The sequence below is a fragment of the Megascapheus bottae genome, chromosome 4, assembly GCF_031878675.1.
Source record: "Megascapheus bottae isolate mThoBot1 chromosome 4, mThoBot2.hap1, whole genome shotgun sequence".
NCBI lineage: Eukaryota > Metazoa > Chordata > Mammalia > Rodentia > Geomyidae > Megascapheus > Megascapheus bottae.
The window spans coordinates 22592462-22613156 of record NC_143512.1 but is presented as its reverse complement, the minus strand read 5'-3'; the positions used below and the strand labels follow the sequence as shown (position 1 = coordinate 22613156).

At 32.8% G+C, this 20695-nt stretch overlaps 1 protein-coding gene across 16 annotated transcripts in view; it reads left to right on the top strand.

The window, feature by feature from the left end:
- The window catches only part of Ppip5k2 (diphosphoinositol pentakisphosphate kinase 2), a 60574-nt gene that overhangs the window by 16025 nt on the left and 23854 nt on the right, over positions 1-20695 (top strand). For 10 of the 16 annotated variants that reach the window (XM_090331563.1, XM_090331562.1, XM_090331558.1 and 7 more), the window contains 14 exons: positions 664-765; positions 2583-2744; positions 4851-4972; positions 5982-6083; positions 8939-9025; positions 9912-9987; positions 10073-10182; positions 10698-10783; positions 11191-11316; positions 11460-11581; positions 11790-11972; positions 13922-14063; positions 15763-15986; positions 19506-19633. In XM_090331563.1, coding sequence (XP_090187689.1) covers positions 664-765; positions 2583-2744; positions 4851-4972; positions 5982-6083; positions 8939-9025; positions 9912-9987; positions 10073-10182; positions 10698-10783; positions 11191-11316; positions 11460-11581; positions 11790-11972; positions 13922-14063; positions 15763-15986; positions 19506-19633 — 1772 coding nt within the window. Of the gene's footprint in view, positions 1-663; positions 766-2582; positions 2745-4850; positions 4977-5981; positions 6084-8938; positions 9026-9911; positions 9988-10072; positions 10183-10697; positions 10784-11190; positions 11317-11459; positions 11582-11789; positions 11973-13921; positions 14064-15762; positions 15987-19505; positions 19634-20695 lie in introns of those variants that run through there. The other 6 variants (XM_090331564.1, XM_090331561.1, XM_090331554.1 and 3 more) reach the window with 2 other exon arrangements.

The following is a 20695-nucleotide window of genomic DNA, read 5'->3' as shown; positions in this document are numbered from 1 at the left end:
CATTGTTAAGAATGGAGTAACATAATTTAACAATACATCAGAATTAAAAGTGCATTCATAAATAATGAATTAATGCAAATTAATAACTACCGTGGCAAATACTGTATAACAAGTATAGGTAATGCAGTAGGCATTATAACAAGTATAGGTAAGTCTGTTACGTATTGCTGGAGAGACTAAATTGTTAAAGCATTTTCTTAAAAACCTCCTCAATATATGTATAAATTTTAAGTGAGCCCTTCAATAATTCCTTATAGACACATTTGCACAGATGTCACATGGTAACACGGATAAGAATGTTTAAAAGAACACTGTTGTAATACTCAAAGAATAAAATCTATGAGTAAATGGATGACTTCTGGCTTAGTTATACTCATTTATTAAAAATTAGTATATCTGAGTTACATGTAGCAACATGAAGGAATTGTAGAAACATGATTCTTAGTGTTATATATTTTTTATGCTTTTTACCTTACCTATAAGTTACAGTGACAGGTACTGTGGGGAAGAATGTAATGCCAAACACATAATAACCTTTATTGAATATTCATATATGTAAAATGGTTTAAAAACTTCAAAGATGGAAATTGCTAGTGAGCAAGGGTTATATTATTAAAACGACTGAAAATTAATTTTATATTGATGGGCATCTTTTATTTCCAGATTGGCAGTAGAAGTAGTGTATATTCCCCAGAAAGCAATGTACGAAAAACTGGCTCATATATATATGAAGAGTTTATGCCTACAGATGGTACAGATGTTAAGGTAGGACTGATGGCAGTGTGTTTCAAAATTTTGTAATAAAGGGGATATGATGTTAAGATACAGTGAATTCAAGTACAGTATTCCTTGGCCTATTGATGATATTGTCTTGATAAACTTTTTAAGTTAAAAATATCCTAATTTAGTAAGTAAATAAGTAGGGACGAGAAGAGAAAGAGAGGGGAAAAGAAAGAAAATAAAAATAATACTATAACTTGAAAATGCATGTAATAAACCTAACCTGAAAAGCATAGTATACCAGCATGGTGTAATGTAGATTATCAGTATTTTACAAAAGCCCATTATCATGTTGCTGATGGGCCAGTGCCTGGCATTGACAGCATGACATACCATTTGTTACTGGTTCTTGGAAAAATCAAAATTCAAAATTTAAGTTATAGCTTCAACTGAATGCACTGTAACTCAAGTGTAAAGTTCATAACTCAAGCCATCTAAGTTGGATATCATATAGGTTTTAATTTTGTTTTGAGTTTGTCAATAAAAGATAAGCATTTTGCCACATCACATTTCTGTTTTGTGTCTCTGTTTGTTTAAGGATTTTCAACCTGATTCTTTTAAATCCAGGAACCGCTTTGGCAGTTGGAAGCCAGTGGATTCTTTTTTAAGAATAGTGTTCTTGTATGGTAAAACACCCAGAATTACAACAGAAACTTGTTTTATTAGAATGTAGCTATTAAAAGTTAAACTAAACTTTTAATATAGCAATTTTTAAATAATTTATTAAAGTGTCACTAATAATTAAATATTAAGGATAAGAATTCTAGTAGTACTAGTTTCCAGACAGTGACTAATGTAAATGACATTTTGAAATCTGTGACAACTATAATGAAATATAACATATAGTTCATGATTTGAGTTAATAAGTATGAATTTAATAGCTCTACCACCAGTCAGCATAAATACACTAATGCATTAAATTACGGTTTTCTGTACATGAATGTATCATGGTGTTTTATACCTCTGTCCTTTGTACTCATTACCTCTGCTTAGAATGCCTTACCTGGCATTTTAGGAAGCAGAGATTAGAACGGTTGCACTTCTAGCCTAGTCTGGATAAAATGTTAGTGAGACCTTAACTAAATAAGCAAGCCAGCAAGGTTTGTAATCTCAGCTATTACAAGAGGCACAACTGTGCTGTAAGCCCAGCTTTAGTAAAAACAACTAAAAGTTAAAAAAAAAAAAATATGTGACTCAGGTAGCTTATTAAGCTCAAGGCCCTGAGTTCAAACCTCGTTGCCACTGAAAAAGTGAAAAAAGACAAAAACAATTCTTTTTCTTCTCTTGTCTGCATTCATTCATTCTCACACTTTTCTTTTTTTTCATGTATTTTTTTATTGTAATTAATAGAAGGATTACATTATATTCGCCAGATAGAAGGTGCATTAATTCACATACATTGATACCCTTTCTCATGCCTTGGTCCCCATTTCCCTCCCCCCCATGCCCACCCCTCATCTTGTTTTCCCCCTTCCCTATCCAATTTCAAATAACCAAATACAAATATATCCAATATATCAGATAACAAAGTGAGATACTTTAACAATATCCCCCATCTGACAGTTATTTTTCTTTCCATAGTATCTTACAAGCTATTTTTCTTTCCTTTGTTAAGTGTGAGCAATTTTAGGATGAAGCCTCACTCCTTTTACAATATTAATTTTTTCTAATGTACTGAAATTTTTGCTTTGTAAAATAAAACTGTATGCCTGAAATCTACTATGTTCTATTGATTTCTTCTGAATGTGTTGTTTGCTGATCATGTATGTAATGTGTACTATATATATTCAACATTTATAAAGGTTTATACCGTGGGTCCAGACTATGCTCATGCTGAAGCTCGAAAATCTCCTGCCCTTGATGGCAAGGTGGAACGAGATAGCGAAGGAAAGGAAGTTCGATACCCTGTGATTCTCAATGCTCGAGAGAAATTAATTGCTTGGAAAGTCTGCCTTGCTTTTAAGGTAAAATGTCATATTAGCCATAAGAGCCCTTGTAAAATGACTTTTAATCCTTTTCTTTGAGTAAGAGACATTACTTGGACTTATATAATTAGGGAAATTAGCTAAGAAGGTAATTCACACATCTGAACTTTTCAAGTCGTTCTATTAGTGTTTATATGTATTTTTATATTATATTCTGTATAACAAAAGAACATACATAACTATTCAGAAATTAAAATTACGCAATAAACCAATACTTAAGAGTATTGCCTAACTTATTTTAAGAACACGATTGTGTTGCTTTCATTGCTTTCATAGAATTGAGAAATAGTTTAATAATAATAGTCCTCTGTTCTGTCATTGGCTTTAAACCTATTGAAGTGATTTTTTTTTTTTTTTTTTTTTTTTGCCAGTCCTGGGCTTAAGCTCAGGGCCTGAGGACTGTCCTTGAACTTTCTCAAGGCTAGCTAGAGCTCTTCCACTTGAGCCTCAGCACCACTTCCGGCTTTTTTCTATGTATGTGGTACCAAGGAATCAAACCCGGGTCTTGGTGCATGCTAGGCAAGTATTCTACCACTAGGCCAAACTCCCAGCCCCTATTGAAGTGATTAAAAAAAAAAATATTTAAGCCAAACTTGGCGGCTGATGCTTATAATCCTAGCTACTGAGGTGGCTAAGATGTGAGGATCAAGGTTCAAATCCAGGCCACGCACTCATCTCCAATTAATCACTATAAAGCAGGAAGTGGGGCTGTGGTTCAGGAATAAGGCAGTAGCCTTGAGCTGAAGAGCTCAGTGACTGTGCCCAGGTTCAGAGTTTAAGCCCCATGACCCAAAACAACAACAAAGGAAAAACATTTAAAATACTATAATATGAAAGCAATATAAATATTCTTTTAAGGAAAAATTCTAAGTTGTAGTATTTCACTGTTTTTCTTATTAACTTTTTATCTCAATGCTAATATAGTAAAGAATTAACTAGAAATACTACAATCTGCATTAAGTGATGGATATATTTTGCTCTTTTAAGTTTATATTATAGCAAGCCAGGTGCTGGTGACTAATGCCCATAATCCTAGCTACTTAAGAGACTTAGTTCTGAGGAATGTGATTAGAAGCCAGCCCCTGCAGGAAAGACATGAGATTCACCCTTATCTAGTTAACTCCAAGAAGCCAGAAGTGGAATTGTGGCTCAAGTAGTAGAGTATTAGCCTTGAACCAAAAAGCTCAGGGACAGCACCCAGATCCTGAGTTTAATCCCCAGGACTCACACAAAATATATTAATTTTTTAAACTAATAAATGTTATTGGTCATTAAACTTTTAAAAATATTTTGCATGTTAATAATATGATGTCTCCTTCTTTGAAGGAATGTTAGCCTCTAAATACATTTGAGTAGATTTCTGTAACATTATTCAGATTCTGAAAGCTTAAAATCACATTTTATTAATGTGTGATGATATGACAATAAAATACAAAACTAAGAATGTTTTAGGGCTGGGATGTAGCTCAGTGGCAAACTGCTTGCCTAGCAAATGCAACATCAGGTTCAATCCCCTGTACCAAAAAACGACAAGAAAAAAAAAGTTTAAAAAAAAAAAGGAATTTATGGGCTGAGCAGGGAATTTATACCTCTTAGCAGATTTGATGTTTTAATTAAAACACATTTATTTCAGGTGCTCACATATATGTGGTTGTCAAGATTTAAAATAATTTAGCTGTGAGAAGAACTTTGGCTACTGTATGTTCTTTTCTTGGCCTCCCTGATCCTTGCTGGATTATAGTTCTGTGTCTACTTCATGTTAAGAAACCTAGATAATAAGACATGACAAAGAGTATCAATGTATGTGAAGTAATGCACCTTCTATCTGGTGAATATAATGTAACCCTTCAATTAATTACAATAAAAATATATGAAAAAAAAGAAACCTAGATAATAATGTGGAGTTCACAATGTGCCCTTGGTATATGCATACTACAAATAAGTAACATTTTGCTATCTGAAGTTGACTGAAATATAATAATATCTTTTTAGGCATTTATAAAATATGATGTAGTCCAAGAAGACTAGGAAAGTAAATCATAACTATTTAAATGGAACCTTAAAGTTTATAACTTATTTTAATAGCAAACAGTTTGTGGCTTTGATTTGTTACGAGCCAATGGACAGTCCTATGTCTGTGATGTCAATGGATTCAGTTTTGTGAAAAATTCCATGAAGTATTATGATGATTGTGCAAAAATACTGGGGTAAGAATTCATCGCATTCCTCTTTCTTTTTACATTTCATTTAAACATGAACTTTTAACGTTTCTTGAGGAACAATGAGTGTTTATTTAAATGAGATTTTTCCAGAGACGGTCCAATCCTGAATTAAGCTTTAGATTATTATGAATAGATAATGATATGATCACTGTAGATGAGTTTTAAACTCATACAGATTTAAAAATGCTATAACATAGTTTTTATTAATCAAAACTTCATCAGTTTTTCCTGTATAATTATAGATGAGATGTTTCAATGTCTTACTTGGTATTAAACTAACATTTGTTAAATAAGAAACCCACATAAAAGAAAATTCCATATTGTTTTGGAATGTAATTCTTTCTAGATACATATTTTATTTGAAGGTATTATAACTATTTTTATATTCTTGGTCAAACACAATAAGTGTTTTCTTTATACCTTGATTCAGGAACATTTCAAAGAGTATGTCACAGAACTATAAGAAAAGGAAATTTTTGATATTCAGTAGAGTCACCTTTTATAGAATGCTTCAAATTTGTGAAGCTATGCTTAAGATGAAATTGCGGACAGAGTTTTACGACGAGTAAATGCTATGTTTGAACACAATCAGAAAACATAGTTATATGAAAATACCTTCATTGTTGTTCCTGTATTAGTACAGTATAGTAGTAATTTATTAAAAATAAACATATGTAAAATAGTTTTGTCGAGGCTATTGCTGTGGATCAGTGGTAGAGAGTTTGCTCTGCATCTACAAACCTAGTTCAATCCTTAGCAACACAGTATATTGGGAGGTCTTTATAGCTGCTTGGTCATCTATAATAAGTGATGAATAAAAGACAATCTTGGATTTTAGGATATATCTAATTGGAAATTATATAATCATCTTGATTTATTTAAACATGGTATTAATGTATGGTTTAAAACTGAATTAGACAAATTCCCAGTTTGGTATTTTATTACTCAGGTTTATCTGTAAGTCAATATTGAATACATTTCTTTGGTTTTTAAGGAATATTGTAATGAGAGAGCTTGCTCCACAATTTCATATTCCTTGGTCAATACCCTTAGAAGCTGAAGACATTCCAATTGTACCAACTACATCTGGAACTATGTAAGTTTGAACTATTCTTATTCTGGACTTCTTAGTTTTTCATTAGTCTGTTATTAAAATAAAAATTAAATTTTGGAATGATTATTAGACAGTTTGCTATTTATGTTGTCATATAATTTAGCTTGATGATGGAGTAAGAGATTATAGGCTTGTACCAGTGTCCTCTAAACTAAAAGTCATATAATATTATAAATGAAATAATAAAACATGCTTAAATATTTATAGAATCACCTAATCAGCCATATAACAGAGGAGATGTCAATAAGTACAAAGGTTCCTAGTAGTCTTGTAAATTTGACTGTCAAGTTACATCTCGAAGTAAGTAAATTAAACCAATGTTACCAGTGTTTTATAACACTGCTAAGTAAATTGACAAGTCACATGAGTTGAGTGAATGCTTCATAATCACTGCTTAGAGCTATATAGTATCATGTTGAACATTCTTATAAGTACTGATTGGTATATTGGGTTTTTCAAAGTAGTTTTTTCCAAACATACTTCATGTGATTTTTTTGACATAATTTTATTAATAATCCCTAAGTGTTGTGTACAGTAGTTTACCCTTGGTCAAATACTGCACTTATTTATTTATTTATTTATTTATTGCCCGTCCTGGGGCTTAAACTTGAGAGCTGTGCTTTGTCCTTGGGCTTTCTCAAGACTAGTGCTCAACCTCTTGAGCTATAGCACCACTTCTGGCTTTTTCTCTGTGTATAGTGTCAAGGAATCCAACCTAGAGCTTCATGCATGTTAGGCAAGCACTCTACCACTGCGCCATTCTCCTGGCCTTAAGGGGAGTTATTTTAAATGTTTACTGTTCACATGAGAAAGAATAGCAAATATATAAATATAACATTCATCAAGTAAAGTTGTTTATTTTGATTTAATGAAATTTTAGCCACTCTTAATAGTATAATATGCAATACTTAATGAAATTCGGGGTCAATCGGTATTCTCTTTTATTCCGGGGTTAACATTTTCATCTCTATGTGAAAGCATTGTATTTTGGATCTTAGTATCTTCTCTTCCTCTGGCTGCATAAATCTTTTTCTTTTTCTTTTTGCCAGTCCTTGGGCTTGAACTCATGGCCTGGACACTGTCCTTGAGCTTTTTCAAGGCTAGCACTCTTCTTCTTGAGCCACAGAACCACTTCTACATTTTTCTGTGAATATGGTACCAAAAAATCAAATCCAGGGTTTCATGCATGCTAGCCAGACATTCTACCACTAGGCCACACTTCTAGCCCCTGCTTAAATGTTTCAGAATTTGATTTCATAAAATTGATACTGAATTATTGTAAATACTGTTCTTTATGGGGAAATCTTTAATTGATAAATGATAATATTCAATATTTAATTGGACATTGTATATGTGTATAAATATTATTTTATTAAAGAATTTATTAACATTGATTTTTACATCATATTTCAAATGACAAACAAGTATTCAAGAAGGGAATTTCTATATACAATAACTGGCACTTAGATTTTAGGACCTAATTAAAGTTAGGCTGAGGGTTTATATGTTATAGATACATATTAATCTATGTAATAAAATATTATGTCTATAGAGTAACAAATTTTTATGTCTATGTAGTTGTGTTTATATTTCAAATACCATGTCCATAGCATTGAGTACGTAAATATTGAGTTCTTGCTCTTGCACTATTTGGATCTAATAGCCACATATTAAGGAGACTATGCGCCTTTTGTTCCTTTTGTCTTGACTTATGTCACTCAGCATGATTCACTCTAGATTCATACATTTCCCTACAAATGCCATTATTTTATATTGTCTGTTGGCTATGTAGAATTCCATTGTGTATGTATGTGTGTGTGTGTGTGTGTGTGTGTGTGTGTGTGTGTGTGTATATATATATATATATCACATTTTTTGCATCCATTCCTCTGCAGTTGGGCATCTGGATTGTGCAGAGATGAACATAGCTGAGCAGGTGTCCTTATTATATCCTGGGTTATGGTGTTCAGGATAGATGCCCAGGAGTGGTATGGCAGGATCATAGGGAAGGTCTGTTTTCAGTTCTTTAAGAAACCTCCACACTGCTCTCCAGAGTGGCTGAACTTGTTTCCAATCCCACCAGCAGTGCAGTAGGGTTCCTGTTTCTCCATAACTCTGCCAGCATCTGTCATTGTTTGAGTTCAAAATCTTGGCCGTTCTTATTGGGGTAAGGTGGTATCTTAGGGTTGTTTTTATTTGTATTTCCTTTATGACCATGGATGATGAACATTTTTCTCATATGCTTTTCTGCCATTTTAACCTCTTCTTTTGATAAGACTATCACTCTCCTTGAGCCACAGCAACACTTCTGGATTTTTCTGTGTATATGGTACCAAGAAATCAAACCCAGGGCTTCATGCATGCTAGGCAAGCACACACTTCTATCCCCTGCTTAAATCTTTCAGGATTTGATTTCATAAAATTGATACTGAATTATTACAAATGCTGTTCTTTATGGGGAAATCTTGAAATGGTAAATGATAATCTTCAATAATTAATTGGACACTATATATATGTGTGTACATATATATATACATATATATATGTGTATATATATATATATTGTTGTTTGTTTTTTTTTACTTTCACCAGTCCTAGAGCTTGAACTCAGGGCCTAAGCCCTGAACTTTCTCAAGGCTAGCATTCTACCACTTGAGCCACAGTGCCTCTTCTGGTTTTTTTGTATATGTAGTTGGGAGGAATTGAACTCAGGGCTTCATGCATGTTAGGCAAGCACTCTACCATAGGCTACGCTCCTGGCCTGGATCCTATAGTCTTAATTATACATTACAAGTCTTCATTAAGAATATTAAGAACCTATGTTTCCTTCATTGTAGGATGGAACTTAGATGTGTCATAGCTGTCATACGTCATGGAGATCGAACACCAAAGCAAAAAATGAAAATGGAAGTGAGGCATCAAAAGTATGGTTCAAAAGAAACAAAGCTCAAATTTAGATTTAAGATTTTGATACATGAAGTTTTTAGACTAGTATTTCATATAGAAAAATTGCTACCTAGTATTTCTTGACCATGATAGGTACATTAAATGTATACAAATTCATTTAAAGTAAATATGTATCTTAGGACCTGAATATTACTGTGGCAGAATTACTACATATCAGTTTTAATAGGCTTTTATATGCTGTCATAAAAGTACATTCTCTTGCATTGCTTTCTGAAAGCCATTTGTATTCTAAACTATGCACTGTCAAGAGAATATTTTTTTGTTGTTGTTTAATTTCATGTTCAGTTTTCATCTTGAAAAATTTTTTTTTTTTTTGGCTAGTACTGGGGATTGAACTCAGGGCCTGGACACTGTCTCTGAGCATCTTTTGCCTTAAGGCTAGCACTCTACCATGCCACTTCTGGCTTTTTCTGTTTTTGTGGTATGGAGGAATCTAACCCAGGGTTTACATTCCAAGTCCTAGAAAAAAACTTAAATATCAGACCTGTTGAGGAAGTTGAGAAAGGTTCTGAGGTTTATCAGAAAAGTAGAGGAGCAAAATGTTAGTGTATCGAGACTATTTTTCCTGGTTATTTGTGCTTGGGAGGCCAAGCCAGTAGAATAACATGAACCCAAGAATTTGAGGCCAAAAGAGGCAACATAGCAAGATCTTGTCTCTGAGGTGATATAAATAGTAAAGTTGCAATAAGATACAGTGGAAAATGAAAGCACATCTGTCGATTTTTATACTTATTCAGTATCATTTCATTAAAAGTTTGAATATATAATTTATATACATCAATACAAATTTATATATGTATCAATTATTGCAAGTAACTAACAATGCTCTATATTTTTCACAAGATTTTTTGATCTGTTTGAAAAGTGTAATGGATATAAATCAGGAAAGCTAAAACTCAAGAAACCAAAACAATTACAGGCAAGTCTGTTTACTTTGTGTGGTTTTAAATTATTAATGGTAAAGTTAAATAAAATTGTTAATCTGTTATTAATTCATTCTAAAGGAAGTTCTGGATATTGCAAGACAACTTCTTATGGAGCTCGGACAGAATAATGATTCTGAAATTGAAGAAAATAAGCCAAAACTTGAACAACTTAAGACTGTTTTAGAAATGTGAGGATCTTTTTTGAAAGTCTTAATTTTGATAATTCCTTATAGTTCTACTTTTTCCATTTAAATTTTCTTCAATGTAAAGTTTTTTTTCTCTTGATCATTACAGTTGAAAAGAACTATATAAAAATCAAATATGACAGTGAATTTAATTTTAACAAAAAGGTTAAGAGACATTACTTATATTAGGATATTCTCTGAAATACTACTTAGAAATGCTGTTTAAATTTTAAAAGTTTAAAACTATATTTTAAAGTCAATACCTATTAATTATGGATATAAATCAGTAATAATCTCATACCCTTTGTTAGTAAAGGCAAACATGTTTATATTTTTGTACGTGTTCATTGTGTTTTATTTTGGAATTGTCTAACTTTTATCTAAAAGTTTTTCACATTTTATTTTCAATAGGATAGAATTTTTCTACATTTTAGTTTTTCTTAATTCTACTAATCCTCTATTGTTCATCAGGCCTTTATGAATCCTGTTCATTTCTGGTTTGCCATTTTATTTTTCAGGTATGGCCATTTTTCTGGAATAAATCGTAAGGTCCAATTGACATATCTCCCTCATGGTTGCCCTAAAACATCTAGTGAAGAGGAAGGTTTGTTGTTTTAATATCTATTAAGTTTTATATGCTTAGTAACTTTCTATGCATTGTTGATTTTTGACTTCTATACATTGTTGACTTTTGAAAAATCTTAATAGTTTTGGGGACTTGCATGCTGGCTAAAGCACTATAAGTATAGGAAGGGAAAGCAGTAATTCTCTGCAAAGAAAAATGGGAGCCTTTCCAAGTTGGAGATTTTAAAATTTAGTAATACTTTCACAGGTAGAGCAAAGGTAATTTTTGAAGGAAGCAATATCTCACAAAGATAGGTACATTTAGAAAATAAAATAATTTATACATGGTCTAAATTTAACTTCAGAAGAGAACACAGTGAAAAAAAAATATACTGACATATACATGTTTTAAAATAAACATTTGTGTTATTTACTCATGTGTTCTAGACAGTCGAAAAGAACAACCATCCTTACTTTTGGTTCTGAAATGGGGAGGAGAATTAACCCCTGCAGGCCGAGTCCAGGCTGAAGAACTTGGAAGAGCTTTTAGGTGTATGTATCCTGGAGGTCAAGGTAAGTCTTGAAATTTTTTGAATGTAATTAAAATCCTGCATTTTATTCTCGAATCGTGGTTTACTTTGTGATATTCTTAAGCACATGTAGAAATACAATAAAGTGAAAATATAGCTTAAGTGATTTGAGGACTTTTTTTTCAGGAGATTATGCAGGATTTCCTGGTTGCGGTTTACTTCGATTACATAGTACCTATCGACATGACCTCAAAATATATGCTTCTGATGAAGGACGAGTCCAGATGACTGCAGCCGCTTTTGCAAAGGTTTATTTGAAAAAAAGAGGGGGGGGTAAAATTTCTAAAATTTGTATCAAATATTTTTGAACAGTTTTACGTTAGTAGAATATGAAAAAAATCGAATCTAGTACTTCCTTATAAAGCTAGCAACTAGCAATGATGAACTATTGTATTATTAACTAAACATTATGACACTGCCTATTTGTAAATTGTTGATTTTATTTCATGTGTTTAGGGGCTATTGGCTCTAGAAGGAGAGCTTACACCCATTCTTGTTCAGATGGTGAAAAGTGCAAACATGAATGGTCTTTTGGACAGTGATAGTGATTCTCTAAGCAGTTGTCAGCAACGTGTGAAAGCAAGACTTCATGAAATTCTTCAGAAAGACAGAGATTTTACTGCTGAAGATTATGAAAAGGTAGGTCATTTACATTAGGAAATACTTTATGCTGAAAAGAACTTAAGAAAATAGAAGCTATATACCAGTACCTCCTGCCTGTAATCTTACCTACTCAAGAGGCTGAGATCTGAGGCTTGTGGTTCAAAGCTAGCCTAGGCAGGAAAGACTATGAGACTTATCTCCAATTAACTACAAAAAAGACAGAAGTAGAGCTGTGGCTCAAGTGATAGAACACTAGCCCTAAGCAAAAGACTCACATCACCTAAGCCCTGAGTTCAAGTCCCACGACTCACATACACACACACACACACACACACATACACATATATAAATGGAGAGCTTATTGCACCATAAAAAATGCAAGCAAAGATGCAGTTGCCCGGTAGAGAAATATTAGTACTAGTATAAATATTATTATTGGTAGGTAGTTAAAATACTTTATGTAGATATACAGAAATGGAACAATGAAAATTGTTGTGGTTGGTTTGGGAAGTAGGAGATGGAAGAAGGATGAAGAGGTATAGTTGGATGCATATATGGGCATGTCAAAATGAAGCCCTTTTTTATAACTAACTGATACTTATAAAAAAATAGGGTAGGGGCCAGGAGATTAGCCTCGTGGTAGAGTGCTTGCCTAGCATGCACAAAGACTCAGGTTCAATTCCTTGGTACCACATACATAGAAAAAAAGCCAGAAATGATATTGTGGCTCAAGTGGTAGAGCTCTAGCCTTGAGAAAGCCCAAGGACAATGCCTAGGTTCTGAGTTCAAGGCCCAAGACTGGCAATCAAAACAACAACAACAACAACAAAAGAAAGAGGGTAGATGAGAGAGGGAGAATTTTTTTTTTTTTTTTTGGTCAGTCATGGGGTTTGAGCTCTGGGCCTGAGTATTGTCCCTGAGTTCTTCAGCTCAAGGCAACTGCCCTACCCCTTGAGCCACAACACCATTTCCAGTTTTCTGGTGGTTAATTGAAGATAAAAGTCTCACAGACTTTAGTGCCCAGGCTGTCTTTGAACTGTGATCCTCAGATCTCAGCCTCCTGAGTAGCTAGGATTACAGGCAAGAGCCACCATGCCCAGCATGAAATTCTTTACAAAGAAAGAATATAGAAGTTTTTAATTGGATCGAACTACCTAGTCCTCTATACCCAGTAATAGAATTCTACTTAACAATTATGTTTTAAAATTTTACTTCAGGTGATTAACTTGCCACACTCAGTGTCAAAATTGGTGTTTGCAACTATTGTACCATTAATGGTTTATATTTCATTTAGAAGAATTCATTAGAACGACATGGTAACCAACATAGTGATAAAGAGTACCAGTGGGGCTGGGAGTTTGGCCTAGTGGTAGAATGCTTGCCTAGCATCATGAAGACCCAGGTTCCATTCCTTGATACCACAATACATAGAAAAAAACCAGAAGTAGTGCTGAGGCTCAAGTGGTAGAATTCTAGCCTTGAGGAAATCCAAGGACAGTACTCAGGCTCTGAGCTTAAGCCCAGGATAGGCCAAAAAAAAAGTAAAGAGTACCAGCTTTGTAGCCATAATTCCGTGTTTAAGTTCTCTTCTTCACGTAATAATTATTTGGCCATAATCAAGTTATTTAGCCTCAGTTAACTACTTCATGTGGAAAAAGGTGATAATAGAAGCTTAGTATAATTACATATAGATATATCTTAAACCCGATTTGTATTTATTACTCATATCAGCTAATTCTCATCAGATGTCATCTTTTAAGCTATTTACTTCTGAATATCTCTGTGGGTAAGCTAATGAAAGTTCATGTTTAATATTTTTGTAACATAGAATATTGAGACTTCTCCCTTGATCTTATTACTGTATGTTAGGTGTCATCTTAATTTGTAGAATGGAATTATTTTCCGTCTACTGGAAAATCATATTATTATCCTCTGAAATAACTAGACATAACTAAATGTAATGTATATACTTTATTCATTTATAGCTTACTCCCTCTGGAAGCATTTCTCTGATCAAATCAATGCATTTAATCAAAAATCCTGTGAAGACTTGTGACAAAGTTTATTCTTTGGTTCAAAGCTTGACTTCTCAAATCAGACATCGAATGGAAGATCCCAAGTCATCAGGTAAATATATTTTCCTTAGAACATAAGATAACAATTCATGTTCAGTTAATTTAAACATTTTTTAATAGTATCACCAGTCTTCTGGTGTTAAGAAATTGAGCTTCTCTGGAGGTATAGACATAGTATAAATAAATATATATCCAGGAAAGGAAAAATAGCGACATTATGTATTTTATCTGAGATTGCATGAAAATGACAATACAAAATTCCCTTTTGATTATCTAATTATTTAACATTATTTAATACTAAGGCAATATTTTTTTTAAAAGGGAGCAAACAAGAAAGTGTGATCATGCTTCCAGAGTTAACAACTTGATACAAATGATTCATTTGTACTGCTTTTAATTTTGAAGATTCTTTTCTGCTCATTATGTTAATTTTAAGTCTAGCATAATATTTAAAATTCAGAATTGAAATATAATTTTATAGTTTGTTATTTTTTTCTTTTTTTTCTTAAAGTTAATAATTTATGGAAAAAGCCTTTTGTGAACTCAGTTATCCAGATGTTTATACCAAGTCCTTATGTAAGTCTAAAAACATTAGGTAATGGTATGTGCTTATAGTAATATTTTATATCAAAAATATAAGTGAAGCACACACTCTACCACTGAGCTATACCTTGAGATATTAAAAATATGAAAAACCACAAATATAATAGGTATCCATGTATGGTACCCTGGAAACTACATTAAGAAAAAAATACTAATTCTTAGAACATGTAGAATTCAGTAGTAAACTACAGTTACGTGATTTATTTTTTCCATATTGCTGCCTAACTTCTAAGGACATGCTACTTTTCAGCAAATCGGTGTTACAAATTAAGCACATTATATGCCCTTTTTACCTTGGAAAGACTATCATACCTTTTACCTTTATTTTGGGTACTATTTGAGTTCTAGGAATCATATTTTTTACTAAATTAAAAGCAGAGAAACACTCAGAAAAATTCAATTAATAATAAGGTCTCACAATGTACTGAGTGCTTCTCTGCATTAGCAAAGTTGCATAAGAGGAAATGGAAGTTTTTAAGTTTTTGAATTTTTGTTTTTTTTAATTTGTTTTTATTGGACCACACAGTCAAAATATGTATAAGAAATTTTCAAATATAATGATCTTACTGTTTAGATTATCTAATGTTAATGTTTCCATATTGTACTTTTATATAATAGTAACTATAGAATCTTATTGTTTTACTTGTTTTTTAAATAAAAATCTAATAAAAGCCCAGAGCCTATGGCTCACACATGCAATCCTAGCTACTTAGGAGGCTGAGCTCTGAGGACTGCAGTTCAAAGCTAGCCTATTCAAGAAAATGTATGAGACTCTATCTCCATTTAAACACCAGAAAAGATGTAAGTAGAGCTGTGGCTGAAATAGTAGAGTTCCAGCCTCTAACAAAATAAGCTCAAGGACAGAGCCCTGCCCCTGCGTCCAAGCCTCAGGACAAGCACTAAAAAAGCTAGTAAAGAGGGAAAACTTTTTGCCATGTGCCTCTGTCTCTAATCCTAGCACTCAGGAGCCTGAGACCAGAGGATAGGAAATTTAAGGCCAGTCTTGGTTATAAAAATAAGTTTGAAGACATACTCAACCACATATTAAGACATTGTTTCAAAACTAAAAACAAAATTTAATAGTCAACATTGCAATATAGATTCTTAATCAGATTTTAAAAACTATACTGAAAATTAATTTGTTGTAGATATTCAGCTTTACCATAGTGAAACATTGGAGCTTATGCTACGTAGATGGTCCAAGTTGGAGAAAGACTTTAAAACAAAGAATGGAAGATATGATATCAGTAAAATCCCTGATATATATGACTGTATAAAATATGATGTCCAGCATAATGGTTCCTTGAAATTAGAAAATACAATGGAATTATATAGGCTTTCGAAGGCATTAGCAGATATTGTTATACCTCAGGTAAGTAATTCTTAAGATTCAATTGTCTTATATTTTTGTATAAATAAGTACTTTAAGTATATACCACAGGGTAAAAGATAGTTGACTTCTATAATCCTGGATAAACCATAACTGTGATGAATTTACATTATAAGCTGTTTAGTTGTTTTGCTTAGTAGCTGTTTTAACAACATGGTTATAATAACTTTTTTTTTTGCCAGTCGTGGGGCTTGAATTCAGGGCCTGAGCACTGTAATTGCTCTTTCCTAAGGCTATCCTTGTATCACTTGAGCCACAGCACCACTTCCAGCTTTTTCTGTATATGTAGTACCAAGAAGTGGAACCCAGATCTTCCTACATGCTAGTCAAGCACTCTACCACTAGGCCAAACTCCCGGCCCCTATAGTAACTTTTTAATTTAAGTAGGTATTTAGGAGTTATAAAACATGTGTATTCAGTGAAGATTGATTTTAAAATAAATTTTAGTAATTAGTTACAAATATAAGACATTAATCACTACTGTGGTTAAGCTGAGAAAGTAGCTCAGTTTTAGAGTGCCTACCTATAATACATAAAGCTCTGTATTTAATCCCCAATTCCAAAAAAAAGAACAAACTTTTTATAGTAGCTATATTTGTTTTCAAGATGAGTTTCAATATATCTAAATATCACTTACTGGCTAAATATACATTCTTCATATGATTATTTTTCCCAGTCATTTCTGTTATTTATCTTAATTTCACCTCTTTTTTCTGTTAAAATACACATTTTAGAATTGATAATGAAAATGATGCAATTAGCCTAAAAGAAGAGTAGCCAAGTGTTAATGGAGATTCTGAAGATAACTTGTCCTCTTTGCATTATATATATGTCTCAGGCATTTTGCTTGTAACACCTGAAGAAACTTCTCATTATGTCCTGTAGCTTAAGTATTTATAAATATTTTAAAGTATCAGATATAAAAGAAATTTGACTTTTGGTACAAAAATGTGAATCATTTTTACCTTTTAAAGTAATTTTTCAAGTTCAACTGTTATCAGGTAAGTTGTTTTTATAATTGTAGGTTACTTTAATCTATTTGTTTGGTGTGATTTGGGTTTGAGTTCAGGGTCTTAAACTTACTAGGTAGGCACTCTGTGATTTGCCAGCTCCAGAATCTTGGGACTCCTAAAACAAAACTTATACCCAAACTGCCAGTCTAATTTTTGGTAAATTCACAAACTTAAAAGTCAAGTTTTATTTTTTTGCATGTTTTTGGCCAGCACTAGTGTCTCATGCCTGTAGTCATAACTACTCAGGACGTTGATTCCAGAGGATCAGGGTTCAATGCCAGCCTAGGCTGAAAAATCCCCGGAGACTCAGGGACGGTGCCCAGGCCCTGAATTCTAGCCCCATGACATAAATAAATAAATATTAATATATTTATCATATATATTATATCTAACTCATATATATGAGTTCTGAGCTTATTTTATACCTTCAGGAACAGAAAATTTGGACGTAACTTTTTGTTTTGATATTTCTTCATTTTGGCATAAGTGGAATTTCTTCATTTTATAATTGCACAATGGGTTCAGTTCAGTAAATATCTTGCTTTGTTACAGTTAGCTTTCATCAATCTCTTCAAAATCCCTGGGTAAAATTCTGCATGTATCTTAATCATTGGAAAAGTAGTTAAAATTATAAATATTTATAGTAGTTACTTATAATGAAATACAAATTGAACAGAAAAGAAAATTACATTTGTAGTTACTAAGCAAATGTATACTGTAAACTTTGAGACTTGATTACTCAAAATTAAAATTTTAACTTACTTAGAAAATGCATATTAAGAGTAGTACTGGAAGCAGCACCGAGTTCCTCAACAACTACACCCAGGCCTAGAGTTCAAGCCCCATGACCAAAAAAAAAAAAACTAGTACTGTGTAAGAAAAGTGTATTTTTTTTTCTAATTATGCTATGTGAATTATATAATTCAAGTTATATCTAGGCTTACATATGACCACAGTAGTCTGTACAAATCATTTTAAAAGTTAAAATAATTTTAATTATGCTGGTATAGATTTGACATTTCCCTTTATATCTTATCAGTAAATTGGTACTCTGGTTTAAAATTATGTTTTAAAGTAGTTATAAGAGCATAGTAATAGATATGAATATTTAAAGCCCAAATCTGATGTTTAAATTCTTTTTTTTTGTTTTTTTTCATATTTGTTTTTTTTATTGTAATTAGTAAAAGGGTTACATGATATTTGCCAGATAGAAGGTGCATTAATTCACATACATTGATACCCTTTCACATGTCTTGGTACCCGTATCCCTCCCCCCCCACACTCCCCACCCGTCTTGGTTTTCCCCCCTTCCCTATCAAATTTCAAATTCTTTTAGTTAAGACAGCACACATTTTTGAAATTTGAAGATGATTACTTCAGACAATTGTATATTATGAAATGTGGAAAATTTGTGCCATAACTCCAACACACTGTCATGAAAATCATCACAGAAAAATTTTAAAGAGCCTCACCTGGTATCCTAATCAGTTCTGTTTTATGTCAGAAATATCGTAACTACATATGAGAACAAATCTAAGAATTATTTCATACTAAAAGACAATAGCAGATAAGCAAAATATCACTCAATATATTAAGTGACACATTTATATAAATATCTCTCTTTTGTATACTGAACTCAAAAAGTCATCTATACTTGTAAAATTATTGACTTAGAAAAATAAACTTTACTTTAAAATAAATAACCCCAAGATCTGACATCTATTCTGATATTTTGGCATCTGAGTCTTCATGGAGTTATCTGTTGGTAGGAAATAGCCTTTAAGTAAAAGTTTTCCAAAATGAACTTGGAGTGGCAATGTGTAAATGCCTGCTAGGATATTCTCCTTCCTGCTTGCCTAGGACCCCACACCCCACTTTATTCCTGTTCCCTTTTCTACTGTTGTCATTCACACACATCACAGATTTCCATTTTTTGAATAAAGTCAACTTATAACCTGTGACTTTGAAGCTCATTTCATTGCAGTTACTAAAAAATTACTATATTGTCTTGATATTGTAGTTCTGTTTAATTCATTGGTATAGATGTCAAGTTTGATCATTCTGTGGCATCTTTTCTTGTCATCAGTTGGAACTTCACCACATTAGCAAAAGTCTGATCTAATAATGTGTTAGACTTTCTATCTCTGATATCATGATGGATAAAATTCTCATGACTTAAGTTTATTTATCTTTTTATGTTAATTGCCTATTCTATATTTCAGTTTTCCCAATTTCAGTCCATCTCCTTTTTAAAGTATTGTGATGAGTACTAATCATAAACAATGTATTCCTCTGTTCAAGCTTCACCACAAAATACTTACTATTATGCCTATCAATTTGAAATAGTATATTTAGTGGCAAAAGTGTCAAACTCCAAGTTCTCTACTGTTCCACGTTTTAATAATAACTTACCTCACCAAAATTCTTTAGTTTGTTTTGAGCTGTTTATGATTATACCCCTTGTCTAACTTTATATATTTTTCCTCAGGAATATGGTATAACTAAAGCTGAAAAACTGGAGATTGCCAAAGGCTACTGTACTCCTCTAGTTAGAAAAATTCGCTCAGACCTTCAGAGGACACAAGATGATGACACTGTAAATAAACTCCATCCTGTGTAAGAAACTGTATTAGTTACGTCCATATTTATCTATTTTTCTACTACAAATCAAAATTACTTTTTGTTACTTTTATGTAGATGTCCGAACTGTATAAGTTCGTATATTGTAGAACTAGATTGCCTAGAGATTCCTAGTTTGATTTTTGTAGTGCTAGATATTGGATTCAGGACCTTATATGTATTTGGCAAACATTGCCACTGAGTGACATCCCTAGCCTTGGGCTTTAAAAAAAAAAAAATTTAGTTAGTTATTTTTTTGCCTGTCCTGGGCCTTGAACTCAGGGCCTGGTCACTGTCCTTGGGCTTTCTCAAGACTAGAGCTCTACCACTTGAGCCACAGCACCATTTCTGGCTTTTTTTTCTATATATGTGGTACCAAAGAATCAAACCCGGGTCTTTGTGTGTGCTAGGCAAGCATTCTACCACAAGGCTAAATTTCCAGCCCCAGCGTTGGTCCTTTTGTGACTCTCTCAAGGTGTAATTTAGGCTGACCTTGAAATTGATATCCCCTAAAGACTAGAGTTACAGGAATGATGCACCTTGATGCTACTTTGGAGAAAATCTGACATGTACTGGGAAAAGAAAATGTGTATCATTTACGTCAGATCATCAGTATGTACCCTGTGGAGAATCATTAATATCTGAGGATATTTAGGTCTAAGACCACTGGTGGTCTCTTTTATGGTGAACTTAATTATTATCATTTTTTCTTTTTAAAAAGAAATTTGCTGGGGTCGGGAGTTTGGCCTAGTGGTTAAAGTGCTTGCCTAGCATGCATGAAGACCCGGGTTCGATTCCTCGGTACCACATACATAGAAAAAAGCCGGAAGTGGTGCTGAGGCTCAAGTGGTAGAGTGCTAGCCTTGAGAAAATCCAAGGACAGTGCTCAAGCCCTGTGCCCAAGCCCAGGACTGGCAAAAAAAAAAAAAAAAAAAAAAAGTAATTTGCTCTACATTTATTTATTGAACATTATAGTCTTTTCCTGAAACATAAAGTAGACGTACCCCTTTCCTATCCCATCCCTTATTTATCAAAATATCTATCAAAATAAGTCCTTTG